Source organism: Penicillium lagena (genome assembly GCF_028827675.1).
Source record: "Penicillium lagena strain IBT 129212 chromosome Unknown utg000002l_segment0_segment0, whole genome shotgun sequence".
NCBI lineage: Eukaryota > Fungi > Ascomycota > Eurotiomycetes > Eurotiales > Aspergillaceae > Penicillium > Penicillium lagena.
The window spans coordinates 3,305,219-3,321,312 of NW_026623223.1; the positions used below are offsets into that span (position 1 = coordinate 3,305,219).

The 16,094-nt window shown below is 52.4% G+C and overlaps 6 protein-coding genes across 6 annotated transcripts; 2 read left to right on the plus strand and 4 right to left on the minus strand.

The window, feature by feature from the left end:
* Positions 1 to 433: 433 nt before the first annotated feature.
* N7510_004130 (fumarylacetoacetate hydrolase family protein) lies at positions 434 to 1,522 on the minus strand (the record flags this gene model as incomplete). Its single annotated transcript, XM_056976056.1, has 4 exons — positions 434 to 709; positions 779 to 890; positions 949 to 1,180; positions 1,243 to 1,522. The coding sequence occupies 4 exons, from the start codon at positions 1,520 to 1,522 to the stop codon at positions 434 to 436; spliced, it is 900 nt and encodes a 299-aa protein (XP_056836012.1).
* Positions 1,523 to 2,351: 829 nt separating this feature from the next.
* Positions 2,352 to 4,322, minus strand: N7510_004131 (major facilitator superfamily domain-containing protein; the record flags this gene model as incomplete). The annotated part of the gene is made up of 10 exons (XM_056976057.1): positions 2,352 to 2,486; positions 2,542 to 2,621; positions 2,674 to 2,936; positions 2,994 to 3,310; positions 3,367 to 3,445; positions 3,500 to 3,517; positions 3,578 to 3,588; positions 3,638 to 3,762; positions 3,912 to 4,086; positions 4,149 to 4,322. The coding sequence occupies 10 exons, from the start codon at positions 4,320 to 4,322 to the stop codon at positions 2,352 to 2,354; spliced, it is 1,377 nt and encodes a 458-aa protein (XP_056836013.1).
* Positions 4,323 to 4,914: 592 nt separating this feature from the next.
* On the plus strand, positions 4,915 to 8,154 carry N7510_004132 (uncharacterized protein; the record flags this gene model as incomplete). The annotated part of the gene is made up of 1 exon (XM_056976058.1): positions 4,915 to 8,154. The coding sequence occupies one exon, from the start codon at positions 4,915 to 4,917 to the stop codon at positions 8,152 to 8,154; it is 3,240 nt and encodes a 1,079-aa protein (XP_056836014.1).
* A 485-nt stretch (positions 8,155 to 8,639) lies between these two features.
* On the minus strand, positions 8,640 to 10,183 carry N7510_004133 (Sterigmatocystin 8-O-methyltransferase; the record flags this gene model as incomplete). The annotated part of the gene is made up of 4 exons (XM_056976059.1): positions 8,640 to 9,392; positions 9,486 to 9,536; positions 9,593 to 9,874; positions 9,950 to 10,183. 4 exons carry the CDS (start codon positions 10,181 to 10,183, stop codon positions 8,640 to 8,642), a joined length of 1,320 nt encoding a protein of 439 aa, XP_056836015.1.
* Positions 10,184 to 11,627: 1,444 nt separating this feature from the next.
* On the plus strand, positions 11,628 to 13,587 carry N7510_004134 (cytochrome P450; the record flags this gene model as incomplete). The annotated part of the gene is made up of 5 exons (XM_056976060.1): positions 11,628 to 12,252; positions 12,322 to 12,512; positions 12,573 to 12,986; positions 13,063 to 13,364; positions 13,440 to 13,587. The coding sequence occupies 5 exons, from the start codon at positions 11,628 to 11,630 to the stop codon at positions 13,585 to 13,587; spliced, it is 1,680 nt and encodes a 559-aa protein (XP_056836016.1).
* Positions 13,485 to 15,958, minus strand: N7510_004135 (Zn(II)2Cys6 transcription factor domain-containing protein; the record flags this gene model as incomplete). Its single annotated transcript, XM_056976061.1, has 6 exons — positions 13,485 to 13,886; positions 13,955 to 14,262; positions 14,315 to 14,754; positions 14,808 to 14,868; positions 14,914 to 15,308; positions 15,360 to 15,958. 6 exons carry the CDS (start codon positions 15,956 to 15,958, stop codon positions 13,485 to 13,487), a joined length of 2,205 nt encoding a protein of 734 aa, XP_056836017.1.
* Positions 15,959 to 16,094: the final 136 nt, after the last annotated feature.

Below are 16,094 nucleotides of genomic sequence, written 5' to 3' on the forward strand. Positions count from 1 at the left end.
TCCCCTTCCATCATGTCGTCATTCAGCTCAACCGCGGTTGACACCTTGTGTCGTTCTTGGTCAAGGATAATTAAACTTTATAGTTAAACTTATAGAGTGAGATTAGTCAACAGCCCCGAGGGACATTTTTACTTGAACACGGATAGAAACAGGGCTAGGAAAAAGAACAGTATTTTGTTCAAATCTGATCCCATGTCTAATAACGCCATATACAGACTACTGTTAAGTACTTGCTTGAACTGCAAACGAGTAAAATCAAAGTATATCGTTATTAAAGAGAGAAGACACAAAGTCAGAACCATAACCTTAACTCAATACACCGTTTCATCACCTCGGGAAAAGACTAGGGTGTGCAACACAACCAAACTTGAATCCCATTTTCAAATCTAGCACAGCCACTCTTAGCCCAAACTTGGTTCCAATTCACTCTTTCTCAAGCATATTTAATCCCGTGACGTAGCGTTCCAATCTTCTCGACTGTAACCTCCACCTCATCACCTGGCTTCAGCCACCGAGGTGGGTTCATCGCCATGCCCACGCCTGCGGGTGTGCCCGTGAGAATGATGCTGTTCGCAAAGATAGTACTGCCTTGGCTGCAGAACTCGACGATCTGGGCTACGTTGAAGATGAGGTCGGTGGTGGAGCCCGCCTGTCGTAGCTCTTTGTTTACTTTGGTGGAGATTCCCAGAACGTGTGGGTCGGGGATGACCTATATCAGGCGTCAGGCGTTATTTCTTACCTTGGCTATATTCATGACAGGGTGACGAAAAGGGCTTACCTTGGTAGACACGATACACGGGCCGACAGGACAAAACCCATCAAAACTCTTGGAAAAACTCATCTGAGGGGGCGGACGGGTGCCCACCAATTCGGGGTCCATCTGCCATTTTCTGGATAAGAGTCAGCCTGCCATCCATATTTTCGCGGTAACAAATATCATGTTGATACCGGGAAGAAACGTCATTCGCAATCGAATACCCCAGTACATAATCCAGGGCGTCTCGGGCAGACACATTCTTTGCATCTCGCCCCATCACGATCACCAGCTCTCCCTCGTAATCTGCCTGGTCGTTCTGCGCGATAGAGGGGATCTCGATCACGTCGCCATGTCCGGCCAGCGCATTGGTGAGTTTTGGAAACATGGGCGGTATTTTGGGGAATGGGACCCCAAGTTCTCGCACTTTTCATTGCAAGAAACCATCAATTAGTGGGTGTAGTTCTCTGCAGAGGCAGATCACGTACAATGACTAGCATAATTCCCTCCAATACAGCGGATATCCGGGACCAGGTCGCGGGTCAGCGGGCCTAGGAGTTTCTTGACGAGGGTGGAGGCCTCCGCGATCGTGTACCCCCGCTGGAGGGGGTTTCCAGTTATGATGTGTGCTTTGAGGGAGAGGAGTTCGTCGATGTCGTGGAGGCCTGTTGCTCCGGGGAGGAGGATGGCGTCGCCGAAGTAAGTTTTATTATCTTCTGCGCTGATGAAGCGGATGAGGTAGGACCATGTTTTGACTTGGCTAATCATGTTGACGCTGGCAGCTGTAACTTAGTCCTGTGGACGGAAATATATTTCGAGACGATGATAGCGGTAGTTATTTGGCTGGACTACTTGGTCGCTGTTTATTATATACGCCCGGGGTAAAATAAGCAACATAGTCATTCCTACAAAGCATTAACTCAAGTCCGGTTTATTTAGGGTGTAATCTACCCCTAACCTAGGTCAATGGCTTAATTACGCGGCCAGCTACACGGTACCTCCAGTATTGGCAGCGGACCCAATAATCTGCCCGGGGGGCCAGAATGTGGACGGCGGACAACCGTGGCAAAGTCCGGCCCGGGACGGTTCAGACTCTTCCAGCTTCCAGACCCCCTACTTTCCGCGCTCACCATTTCGTTTTCTCGTTCCGACTGTTTGGTGGGGGTTGGCGGGTTTTAAACCTCCGGTACGGCGGACTTGAAAGTGACTAGGAAACGAGATTTCGAATGTCGGGCGCGTATCGATCCAGCATCGGCACTGGTCTAGTTGGAAGCTGGGCCATGCGGTGGCTTTGGAAGTGCGATATTGGTGTAGTTAATTTCTTCCTTTTGGAAATTTAGTTCTATCCTTCTACCTAGGCATTAATGAAAGAACGAGGAATTTGATTTTTTTATATCCCATTTCGGCAGAGTTTGGATGAATATCATATCCTGTTACCACTCGTAGAAAATTCGTTATTGCGTTGATTTTGTAGCTAGACATTGAATCGACAAACAACCGGAAGCAAATACAAATCCATAATTAGATCGATAGAATTTTGTCAAAAGATGAGGTGCTTCCTCGCATGCTATCATACCACAACAAAGGATATCTCCACTTAACCCCGTCCCCCAACAAACTGCACAACAGCCACTGGAAGAATCGAAAATACCACTATAATTCCCGCCATCAAACCCACCGATCCGCGCAATCCACATGAGTCAAACATGTACGGAAACCAGAAGGGACCAATCTACACAATTAGTCTATAAAGTTTCCCCGAACTGGAAGATATTGGACACACTTACAAATCCCCATGTGCAGCGCACGAAGTTGATGGCGACCCCGAGCGCAGACGACCGGATTTCGGGGTGGCAGTCAGAGCAATCTAGTCTAGTTAGATCGTACTATTGGCTTTTATTAGCGTGGTATGAACTCACAGGTAATGCATATGGTAGTCACGATCTGGACTCCAAAGCCCCCAATGGCGATGCCTATGATCGGCTTGATGGTCCAGTGGAGCGGAGTGGCTTCATCCAAGGTGACGCAGAAGATGGCGATGCCCACCGTGGTTAGGATAAACCCGGGGTATGAGAGCCATAAGCGTCGCTCAGGGGGTGGATGGGAGTTGAGTTCGCAATTGGACAATTTATGTTGCCAGAAGTCGCTCAATGGGCCGCCGACTACCTCGCCTAGCGAGCATCTGTTGGTTTGTTAGATAGACATACATGCAGCTTTAACTTCAGAGACGAATAAATACCCGACCAACAGACCGAGGAAATTGATACCGATCTGCTGTGGTGATAGATGGAATAACTCGGTGAAAAAAGCAGGAATTTCCACCGTCATTAGAACCAGAGTAAAGTTGAAGACGATGGCATATGCAATGGTGGGCAGAAGCACCCGCATATCTCCCAGTAGACGGAATGGAAGCAAAAATTCCTGTTTTGTCAAGGGCCCAGGTATGATTCGCCTGAAGCCAAAGTACCGGCTGGGTCTGGTCTGGACTGTCGGATCACGATCGTACAGGGTTTCGGGGCTCAGAACCAAATAGGCCAGGAATTGGCTAAAATTAATCTAACGCATTGGTTGGTCCAAGCGTACAAAGCGGACGAAATGTAACTTTCACTCACGATTGCCATGATCCAGAACATCCAACGCCAGTCGAGGTGTTGGATCACGAAGCCCATGATGAAAGGGCCGACCGGTGGCCTACAGTGCAAATCAGCCAACGTTGATGAGAGTAGAATGCAAACAAGGGTTTACCCGAGAGTGATTAGGAGACTAGTTGCGGATTTTAGTTTTTCTTTGAGTGAATGTAATGTGAAGCAATTGTAAACTCACGCCCATATTCCCTGTCTACTTCAGCAGATAGCCCATCAATCGTGAAAAGCGTCGACTTACCATCTTCTGTCCCCTCTCATGAGCAAAGAAAGACTCCGCCACCACCGCCTGTCCCATAGCGATCCCCGGGGAGATGAACAGGGCTTGCAGGATACGTAGTGCCATGAGTGCACCGTAGCTTTGAGCTAAGGCACAGCCCACATTGCACAAGCCACCCCCAATGGTAGACAATAACCAAATGGGTCGTCGACCGCATCGATTCGCCAGAGGCAGCCATATCAAGGGGCCCAGAGCCAGGGTGATCATCTGGTTATAGGGCAGTCAGTTCCCATACCTGACCTGTTGCTACTCATCTGGGGAATGCTTGCCTGTGCAGAGCCGAGGTAACTGGCAATGTCCATTGAGACTTGGAACTGGATTGTCCATGTTTCAAAAGCCGGGACCACGGCAACCGCTCCGCCGGTGGATACCAGGCCATGAAAGGCGACGAGGGCGAGGTTGATATTTTTCTGTTTGCAAGATATGCCATGGTCAGAGTTGATTTGGAGGTGAGCCGGGTAGACGGGATTACCTTCCATGCCGGCCAGTTCAGCGGGTCCAATGGATCATTTGAAGGCAGCGGCACTAAATCCACCCTGCCGTGCCTCTGGAGGAGATAGGTCTGGTGCTCTTGGGATAGATGCTCTGGCTGGGCAAGTTGATCTTCCACGTGATGAGTGATGGGTTTAATTGCGATATCTCCCATGTCGTGTAAGTCAATGCAGAGGTTCCTATTGCATAGTAGAGATGCTTTTCATCACGGAGCGGAATCGCGCTATATATACGAGGTAGACAAATTGGCTGGCAGTTTTCCCCTAGCTAGAGATTAGCAGTAAATCTGGGGCACCCAGTCCCTCGGCAACACCACAACCGAGCAATCATCTCAAGCGCCAAGTGTGATTACCCAGCGGTTATTCCACTGCTGACTGGGGATGGTGAAGCTAACGTTGAGTCTAACAGTTCAAGGAATGGGCCCGTCTTGGGCCGTTCCTTTCTCCGCGATTCAGGATGCTGACCCGAGACCCATGGGAATAGGATCCGTTACGTCGGCCCGTAGTAGACCGCCCTTTTCCGATATTCTTTTATCGCCACCATCATTGGCTGATTAGATACGATACTTCGTGTGAGAACCCTTGGACAAGGAGTTCCCGCATGACCGCACACCGTACTATTCCGCTATGACTGCCCGACTCTCAAGGTCGGCGTATAAATAAGAACAAGCGCAGTTCAACCTTTTTGGAACGGTTTGTTAGCTGGAATTCATAGTTTCCATTCTAAATATTCCCCCGGCGCCATCAATGACCATGTCCGGCAAAGTGAAACTTGAACTCGTGCAAAGCCTGCCCACTTCCGGGGCTCGGGCGGCCGAGGTATTCAGTATCGATGGAATCCAATATTTGGCTATTCCCCAGCTAGCCATGGATATTCCCGGCGGTGCGATAGGAATAAACCAAGGGGACAGCGACATATCGCTCCTCATCTACCAGGTCACCCGGAATGGATCCTTCTGCCTCCACCAGGAATTACCCGTCCCCGGAGGAGAAGATGCTGAATTTTTCACGATCGATGGCCGTCATTTCCTAGCAACCGCCAGTCTCCGCAGCGGCAAAGGACCCTACAATATGGACGTAGAGTCCACCATCTTCGAGTGGAAGGGTCGTGTCTTCGAGCCCTTTCAGCGGATCCCAACCTTTGCAGCCAAGCAATGGCGATATTTCACGGTCTCCGGGCGTCACTTTTTGGCTCTTGCCCAGGGTGTGACCATCCCCGGACTTGAGCCACACGTCATCAGTGACTCGACCATCTTTCAATGGAACGGGTCGACGTTTACGCCGTTTCAGACCATTCCTTCGAAATGGGGCTACAACTGGCTTCATTTTGTTCTCGATGGGCATAACTTTCTGGCCTACGCAGACCACGTGCAGCCCTCGGTGATTTTGCGCTGGAATGGAGAGACATTTCTGCATTTTCAGGATTTGGATGGTGTCGGCGGTCGCGCGTTTTCCTTCTTCACGACTACGAATGGAACCGCGTATTTGGCGTTTTCGCGCATTTCATCCAGCAGCCTTGTCTACCGCTGGAACGGTCAATCCTTTCATCTTCACCAAACCCTCGACGGAGAAGGCGGGCGTGAGTTTGCGCTCATTAAGACCAAAGATAACTCGTACCTGATGCACGTCAAGTTCATCACCGGAACTCCTCATGATCCCAATCCCGTCCTAGATGCCACCGTCTATAAGGTCTGTGACGTGGGTCTCGAGGCGGCTGCCACCGTTCCCACGTTGGGAGCGACAGATGTGACTGTAATTCCAGATACGGCAGATGAACCCCGAATCGTCGTCACTGAGAGCATCACGGCCAAACAGAGTTTCCGCACCGATACGCACGTCTACCGCTTCAAGAATGATTCAGTCAAGGCACTAGTGAAGGAAAAGGCCCCCTATCAATGTCCCGAGTTTCTCAAGCTATTTACTGCGTATACGGCATCGCAGACAAGCATCGGGGCCAAGCTCAGCGCAACCGTGACCGAAACAACTTCCTCTTACCCTTTACTCGTTGCTACCAGCTTTGATATGTTGCTCTTCCCGGGAAATGGTCAGGATCCCTCGTTCATCAATTTCCGGCTCGGTAACAGAGGCTTCAAGGAGCTGGCGGCTATCTCTCATCTGGGTCCTGCCATGGGCTCCCTTGTCCAGATATACCAGTTAAGCAAAGGATCAGCCGAATGGAAAGTGTACGCCGAAAATCTGCTCCAAGACACCCGAGAGGTGAGAAAAGTCAACTCGGAAACTCTGTGGCGTGACTTCATACAATGCGAGGCCTTCCAGAACCGCGAAGCTACCATCGCATCGATGGTGGAATATGCCTGCAGTTTGACGGAGCGGTACCTAGAGCGAGCACTAGAGGATCCCACCTTGTTGAACGCGGAGTTTCTACGAGACCAGTACCTCGAAGCCCGCGGCAACAAGCTTGGCGCCACCGTGCCTGTAAACGCGTTCATGATCGCCACCTTCTTCCTCGTGGGTCTCGACACTTCGTATCGCATGCGCAAGTGGTTTTCTCAGCATCACCTAGTCTGGAAAAAGGCCATGGTTTTGATCACGGGCAAGCAAGGGCGCGACACTTCGGGCGTGACGATTGGCACTAGTTCAGTGGCCCAGATGATCCTGCAGTCATCCGATCTTGGCGTCCCTCTGGAGAGGCTATACATCGCCCCCCATGGACCTGTGCCGGCTATCAATGAAGTAACCACTCTCGAGTCGTTGCGCGAATACGAACGCCAGTTTCGCCTGTCCTGGAACGCATTGCATGGCATGGCCCAGCTCGGCGAGACGATGTTCTCAGGCTATCCCGCCTACAAACCGGAGCCCAATTCTAGGCCAACAATCGACAGTTCCACGAAGTTTGTGTCGGAACTTCCCAAAATCGACAGTCCAGATGACTGGCTCTCCATGATCACGCGCATGAGGCTGGTGCTAGAAGATTCCCGACAGCTTCTCTCGGGTTGCGTTACCGACTATGCAGCGGAACAACTACGTCTTGCGAACAATGACCTCTCGAAAGTCAGAGTGCCGGGCTTGGACGGGGTGGATTACTCCCTGGGCCTGCAATCGTACGTTCCATCACGGGGACCGACGTCCTTTACCATTGCATCATGTCCCTACCCGTTATGTACTGATCTGCCCGCAGCCATTCAGACCTTTGACGTCCATAATGGACGACTTGCGTATCGAATCGGCGGTTCGCCAGGTGCACAGCCGATTGTCTGGATCCATGGACTGCCGCTGGATTCCCGATCGTGGTCGGCGCAGTATGAGCATTTCGTAGGAAAGTTTTACAATGTTTTTATTGACCTCCGCGGCTACGGTGCGTCATCAAAATTGCCGAAGGACGCCTGCAATGTCACGCAGATCTACTGCGACGACCTTCTTGCCCTGATGGATCATCTCAGCCTGCCCAAAGCTAGCATTGTCGGCTTCGCCTCGGCAGGTCACGTCGCTTTGCGCTTTGCAGCCCAGCATCCAACTCGGGTTACCGGTCTGGTGACTCTCAACGGCAGCCCACGGTTCAAGCGCAACGACACCGATTACCCCGTTGGCTTTAGCGATGCCCACATCAACGACCATTTTGTGGCCGCCGGCCGCTTGGGCGGCATCAAGGGGCTCACAGACAAGGTCCTTGACCCCGCCGTGGTTTTCCAGGACCTGAGTACTGAAGACGCAGCCAAGGTTGCCAACTGGTTCCGAGAAATGTCCTTCAAGGCTGGGGTCAACACCGTCCTCTGCTTCTTCCAGGATATCGCCAACGACGACGATCGCGAGCTGATGCCGCTCATTACAGCGCCAACACTGTTGCTGTCGTCTTCGCTAGGCAAGGAGGTCCCCGCTCAGACGGCGTTGTATCTTCGTCAACAGATTCGGGATGCCCGGCTGGTGGAGATTCCAGATGCGGATCATTTCTTTCATGTTACGAGGCCTGTAGTGGTGAATGAGCTGATCATGGGGTTTTTGAGCACTTTGTCTAATACCCAGCACTGATTGGACTCTCCATTTTTACATCCCCGCGCAATAGAATTACTAGAATAGAAGAATATATGTCCAAATTATAACCATATATATATATTTGCGGTATTGCTAGATAGTCAACAACGAGCTCTCACGAGAGATCATCTTAGGGGATCAGAGGGATCTATTAGTTACAGTAGAATCCTATTTCTCCAGATCATGATGCACCTATAGTGGATGTGGAAGTCTTTGTGTATCAGGTTTCAATAGCATCCGGGAGAGTTGATGATCTACAATTTGGCTCTATTTTCTTTCGATATACTCAGCATAATCAGTTCTCTCATAAAGACGACGTCTGCTAAAGTCGTCCTGATTTTCGGCGCCCTTTTTTACTCAATATCGTAGTCATTCACAAGTCATGATACGATAGAACTACCCATGAGAACACGGTGTGGTTCCAGGAGCCTCTTATGGTCTACTATATATTACCGCTGCCGCAACACTCATATGTACGGGGATTAGGGTGTTACGGTCCGTCCAGTTCGGCTACAGTCCACACACCCTTGCTTGACATCATTGGAATCTCCCTCCCAGCAGGACTCCACAATAGCTAAAGCACTCCCGGCCGGCCTTCGCACCCCAACCCACGCAAAGCGTGCATCCGCGCTCTGCAGCAACGCCCGCCACTCTGCCTCGTCCCTCTCCCGCGCATTGAACAACACCAGCATATTCATATCCATCGAACTATCCTGCCTCCTCTTCCACATCGGCTGCTTCTGGGGATCAAGCACGTGCTCGTTAAGCAGCAATCGCGTCCCCCGGCGCATCCCGGGGACCAAAGCCCTTAGAATGTTGATCGCGCGCGCATCGCCACAGTTATGCAATATATGCCTTAGATAAAACACGGCGACATTGCGGAGTGGCTGCGGGGTGAAGAAGTCGTGCGCGGAGAATTCAACCCTTCCGTCCGGCGAATAATCGCGCGGTGCTGTCGCAATGACCTCGGGGAGGTCCTGGACAACATAATGGAGATGTGGGTAGCATGCTGCGGCGGCGAGGGCGATGTCACCGTGGGCGCCGCCAACATCAACGAATAGAGAACCCGGGGAAAGGGTTGTGAAGATAGGGCGGTAGGCTTCGAGGAACGCGGCGGGGTGGAAGGCGGGGCCAGAGGTGTAGCCACGTTTGTTGGCAGCGAAAGTGGCGGCTCTTTCGGGAGACTGTGCAAGGGCTTCGTAGAGGGTGAGGTTGTTGTTGGCGAGGGCGAAGCCCTATCCATTGTTTATTCATTAACCGGGGTCCAGGGTTATACTCCAGAAACGCCACCTTTTGTAGTTGAATGGATGTAGATGGGGAGAACTCACTGATTGAGAAGGATCTGAAGAGCCCGGAAAGCGTTTCAACGATTCGACTGCCTGTGAGAGGTCGTTAAAAATGGTGGCGTGAGCATTGGGGTGTAATTGGAGCTGACTCTAGTTGCAGCAACCCAGCTATTCTCGCAGGTTGATCCAATATAACCATGGATACCTTCTTGGCGGAGAAGCATGCTGGCCCGAGTGTGGACCACTTCGTTGTCGCGAGGTTCGTCGAATACTCGGATTGACATTGCATGGCGGAGGAGACGACGTATGTCCGCCTCGGGTAGCCCACATTGTTCGGCAAGGGCCGCGAAGGTGATGGCCTCGCCGCCAGTGGGCACGAGCTGAGCGATATTGAACTGTTGGATGAAGTGTAGCGAGACTAGGTGGGCATGCTGTAGGCAGGACTCATGGTTAGACGGTTGAAACTGGGCTCAGTACGAGAGGAAAGAGCGGGCGTATTGTCCTACCGTGGCATATGATCGCAGGAGATCTGCCGGATCGAGGAGAAGGTCCTGGATCTCACATGCTGCATGTAGTAAAGTGTTTCGTGCTTCGTCTACCGCTGGAGGTAGGTCCATCGATGGAGGGCAGTCGGCAGCGAAGGAAGGCTCCTTGAGATCATGTTGAGCCAGCAGAGTGCGCAGCTCCTGGGCCGATTCGGCGATGGTGGTCGCTAGAAACTCAATTCTCGACGAGGTCATTGTCTAGTTTACTGCTTGTTTCAGGTACACAGTAGACGGGGTTTGTGAGAGATTTTAGACAAAAGGTGACAATGATGGAGGACTTCTACTAGTTATAGGGCCAAAGTATAAACTACCTTATCGGATGTTAGTTTAGGCGTCCCACGTGGGCCTGGTGAAGATGGCTGCATGATACTTGTTCCTGGTACTCCGAAGAGCATTCCAGATTAGGTATAGGTAACGTTACAAAATTTTTTGATGATAAATAAGCCGCAGGAGACTTCAAGAGTAGCAACGGCTGCATCCACCAGGGCCAGTGCTCCCGTCAGATAGTAATTCCGCCAGCTGCAATCTTGATGGCCGTCGCATTAAATGTGCTGCTCGCAGCCACCGTAGTAATGCGGAAGTAATTTGCTGCGATCGGTGCTCCCAGGCTAGTCTGGTTGATAAAGGTCTCCAGGAGCAGGGTTAGCCGGTTGAGTGGGGCTTCTTCTGTCGTCTCCACGAAGGTTGCATAACGGGCGCGTACGCTAAAGTTGGTGGGCTGATTGAATAAGAACAATGTGTAACTGTGTACGCCGGACGAGGGCTGGAGAAAGGTTGGTCGCAATGACCTTCCCCTCGCTGTTACTGTTGAGGCTGGTGGTGAGGCTGGCGACGACGGTGTGTAGAATCACCGAAGGAGGACTGGATTTGTTTCAGTCGGGATCAACCATCAGCAGGGGGTAGGGTCAGGTGCTTCTTAATCGCATGTCATATAGGTGCGGCTGCGGTGAATGCCTAGCGGCTGTAACCTTATAGTATAGATTATTAGATACTGCCTACGAGGCCAATCGGTTTTACGTAGCGAGGGCGGAATTAGGGTTAACTATAGATGCCAATTTCGGCAGTACAAAGGATAGAATATAAAGATGAGGGGTCGTTTAATTTCTAAGGTGGATTCAAGATAATCGAGTTTGTCACTAGGAAGTTCGAAGGGGAGGAGGGTGGAAGTTACTAGCGGCATGGGGAAACGTCATTTTGGCCTAGATTCTTAAGAATATCAATAGGCAGTATAGCGGTTAGCATCGAAGTAGAGGAAGGACCAGAGGCACGCTGAGAACGGAAGAGGGTGAGCAACTTAGGTCCCGCTCAGAGATCGCTCAGAGCCCGCTTAGGGCTAGCTCTGAGTGCTCAGTGAACGGCTCACCCAGTGATCTCAGAGCCGAGCGCTACCTGAGGCGGCAGGTTTACCGTCACCATTACTACACAATCATCCGTGAAATATCCGACCCGTCTTTGTGCCGGTCCTGTCGGGTAGTAGCGGAACGAAACCGCCAGTCATGGAGGGATGTCGCTTACCAGATTGGTAGCTCGACTAGTACTTGACGATCAGACGCCGAATCTATAAGTGATTTGCTTGTAGCAAATGTACATAAGAGCTACGTCTGTAAGCCATATTGCCCAATTACATAGATAAAATACTATGAAGATCAATCTGCTTGAGATAGCGATGATCGCAACCGAGCATCCGGGGCTTCTTGCGCTTGTGCTGGGCCTCTTCATTCTCGCCCTCGTTGTAGTCGTTAGTACCCCATCCATACTACCTCAGTTCATAATTACCTCCTGTTTTGATACTCACTCAGATCCCCAGAACTCCTCCTCTCGCACCGATCTTTCTAATATCCCCGGCCCCGTCCTCGCCCGTCTCTCCCGCCTTTGGCTCATCTGGGTTGACTACACCGGCCACCGAACGCGCACCATCCATGCACTGCATCAGAAACATGGCCCGGTCGTCCGTATCGGACCTAATGAAGTATCTTTCTCCTCCCGCCAGGCCATGCGTGATATATACGGTGCGGCCAACGGTTTTATCAAAGCACCCGTCTATGAGGCCTTTGGACGGCCCAGCTCGTTCACGATCCGTAACAAGGAGGCGCATCGGGCGCGCCAGAAGCGGATCGCGCACGTATTTGCCCCTGCGGCTATTGCAGACGTAGAGCCCCTCGTTCACGAGCAGGTGCGGGCATTGCTGAGTGCGCTTGACAAGAGGGTGGGAGAGACGATTGATCTTATGGAGTGGTTTCGGATTTTTGCGTTGGACGTTGTTGGTTTGTGCTCCGTTTCCCCCAAAAATATGCATACTCGGTAGGGAAGTACTGATTGATTGTCATGTATAGGCGCAGTTTTCCTGGGGAGAGACTTTGGGGGCCTCGCGAGTGAAGTCGCTCCCGGCATCCTTCACGACCTGGACGAAGTCTTTCCCTCCCTCTGGATCGAATGGCAGTTTGCATCGATTCGGTGGCTGTTACTCTGTCTTCCAATCCAGTCCCTACGACACTTTCTCAAGGCGGGACCAAATTTTTATAACGTATGTTCCCTTCCCAAACCCGGATACCTCCCCAATAAGGTCTCTAAATGGTGCGAATAGTACGGCGCCTCAGCCTTCAAGGCCTATGTTTCTCAATACGGCCGGTCCGGCACCCGCCGCGATCTCCTCACCAAACTCATCTCGGGGGCCAAAGGCGCCGACCCTCTGCAGGACCATGAGATCGTCAACGAAATGACCAACCTCATCTTCGCGGGGACCGATACCACCAGTAACACGTTCTCGTACATGTTCTACGAACTGGCCAAGTTGCCCCACTGGCAGGATCGATTGCAGGCGGAGCTAGATCAGGTGGCATTCACCGAGATTCCGGAGTACAAGGACATTAGGGCCTTGGATGTGCTGGATGCGGTGATTCACGAGACGCTGAGATTGCATCCGTCTGCACCAGCGAGTTTGCAGAGGGTGGTTCCTGCCACGGGCGGCGTGGTTGATGGGATCCGTGTGCCTGGGAAGGTAGGTTCTCATTCTCTCTCCCTTTTCACGGGTTTCTTTGTGGGAGATAAAGAGACTAATCAGCTATGCCATACAGGCAATTGTCTCCTGCCAATCGTTTTCCGTCCAACGCGACCCAGAGGTGTACCCAAACCCGGACACGTACGACCCCGATCGATGGCTCACTGCCTCCGAGGACCAGGTGGCCGCCATGCATGACCGGATTCTCGTCTGGGGCAAAGGCAGTCGGTCGTGTCTGGGCAAGCAGCTGGCATATATGGAGTTGAAGGTAGCCACCGCAGCGATCATGAAGCGGTTCCGGGTGGAATTGGGCAGTGCGGCCACGGATGACGATATGGAGATGACGGATCATTTCACCTTGATTGCCAAGGGGAGGAGGTGTATGTTGCGGATCAGCAGGAGGGGATTGAGTGGATAAAGATGATTACCATAGTCATATTCTCATACAATGAGATCGGTGAAATGCCAGCCTGCCAAAAAGACAAACGTGCACAAGCTTTACGCACCGGTATTCCATAACAAATTCAACTCGTCGTCAAACCCACATATCGGCTGCGTCACCCCCAGCCCAAATGGAGCCACCGACGAATCAAACGGATGAGCCAGCCACTCCTGATCCAACCCCAGTGCATCATCCAACGGCACCTGGCCAGCAAGGGGATCCTCGCCACCCGTCGTACTCGACAAAGAACCCATTCCCACACGACCGTCTCCCCTCGCAAGAGCAGGGATACTAATGAACCGCTCTCGGAATCCCTTCGTGTACGTCTCCAGCAATGAAGCAAAGACGCCCGCAAGATGCAAGTCGTCGACGATGTTGCGGCGCAAGACGCCGGCGGCCTGGTCGATTAGGCCGAGCGAGGCGTTGAGCTCTTCCATTGGGACGCCAAGGGCGAGGGCCTGGTTCATCGTCTCGGTAAGTCACCGTCGGATGAGGTAGAATCTCGGTCTGGGGGTATACGCCATACCTTGAGAAGAAAGATGCAAGCCGAGATAATGCGCACGTATACACGCACCGGCAAGAATCTTAATTTTTCCGTCCACTCCATGCCGATGATGGCTTGGAGCACGGCCTTGGAGCTATCGATCACGTTCTGGATGTACTCGTAATCCTTGGCGGTGACATTGGAGATCATGAAAAGTAGCTCGTTCGGTAGGCCCTGCATTACTTTCGAGTTCATTGTACGCTCTGCCACTGCCTGTAGGGCGAGGGAGTAGACATATGTCTTCAAGTACATGAAGTCAATGGCGAGGAGGTCTCGGAATGGACCTTGCACTGTGCAGATATTAGCCGCCGTGCAGGCGATGTAAGTGTCGGGTAGGCTCACCTTGGAATGAAGAGTACTTCTCCCACCAGCCCTCCAGCATGGGCTGAAAGTGCTCGAGGATGCGCTGGTAGCTGCCAGTCTGGCTCAAATCGCGCGTAACGGCTCTGGAGGGAAAAAGGAGATCGGCGGATGTGCGCATCAGCCGGGTCAGGTCGACCTGGAGGGACATGAGGTGCAGCCAGTCAGGATGGCATTGCGTAGGTGTTAGTTTGAGGTCGTTCGGTTTGATGGAGAGCAGTGCTTGCGGGATCAGAGAGGAGTAGCCGACCCGTAAGGCGAGTTGATTCATGTAGACGTAGAGCAGAATGCGGAGTCGACGCCGGCGCTGCGCCGTGTACGCTTTCAAAGTCGCTGACGCGTCGTCGGTGGCCACTTCGTCCTGCGTATCGTCAAAGACCTCGAGTTCCTGTGCGATACCCACTGCTGCTTGTACAAGGGACCTAAGGCCAATCAGCTGAGTTCTGGGTCTTTCGACTCTTTCCGGAGGGCTGACCAGGACATGCGATCGGACCGTCGCATCGGTTCTACGACTCCCTCCAGCCACCGGTTTGGGACTGATCCTATTAGTTTTGCTCGAGCTCTCGAGAATAATGACTCACTCTGGGAGAATTTGTTCAGCTCCGTTTCCTGGATATTGTCGTCGTCGGAATCCCATGCTTCAATATCAGGCGGCATATGGAGCGAGCGCGCATGCCAGTCTATCATGAGAAGGAGCCCCTCGATCGTGCCTAGTCCGCGCATGGACGTGGAAGTGCCCTTCTCCTGTCCCCAGATAACTCTCTGCAGAAGCGATTGGCAGTACCGCCAGAGCCGATTATGCAGAAAATAGTTCCGTGACAGCCACCCGCTGCCGGTAAGATGGTGGTATCGCGTAGAGAGGGTTAGAATGACGGTGCAGAGAACGGGCTCGTTGGCTACGAGCTCGTTGAAATGGGCCGGATCCCTATAAAACCCATCCAGGATGGGCGAGAACGAGCACATGTTTTTGTAGAACCTCAAAAGGAAGGTTAGACAATTGGCGCAACCTTTGGTGGGAGATGCTCACAGCTCGATATACGTCGCCACTTCCTCGGCTGTCAACCATCGCTTGCGGACAAATTTCAGCCTGCCCAAAGCCCGGAGAGAGTCCAAGGAGCACTGCACAAGTTGATACGTCGGCGATAGCCACTGGCCTAGCGGCGCTTCCACAACCGCACCAACCCTATTCTCGTCCGGTCCCGTCGATCGCCCGGTCCCGTCGTGAGCGTTATACGACTCCGCCGCCTCAAAGAGTAATCGGAGAGCATCGGACTGATTGGAGACAACGGCATTGGATACTCGATCCGGCAATCCACCCAATGGGGAGGAAGCCGCCGAGGGCCGGAAGGGGTCCTCGATACTGCGATAGGTGGACTGCGATTGCAACTGGGGCTGCGTCTGGGGCTGCGACGGAGGCTGAGAGGAAGGCGTTAGATGGGCCTGCGACCGCTCGGCGGTAAAAATGCAATGCTTGCGCTCTCTTTTGCATCGTAGACAGGTAACGTTGGGTCCGTCGGCCGGGCCATCGAGGATGCATCGGGCTTTGCGGCGGCGGCAGCGGATACAAGCCTGGTAGGCGCGTTTCGGGACGCGGATAGTGGTGCTATCGGAGTTGGACGGCTCCATAACTGGCGAAAACCCCTAAAGTGTTCTGATAAGACCTTGTCCCCTTCCCAGGGTAAAGTGAGTTAGGGTAGATGTTTTCGATTCCGATGATGTTGCGCGTAATGAGCCGTCGGTCCTTTGTTTAACGGCAACTGGC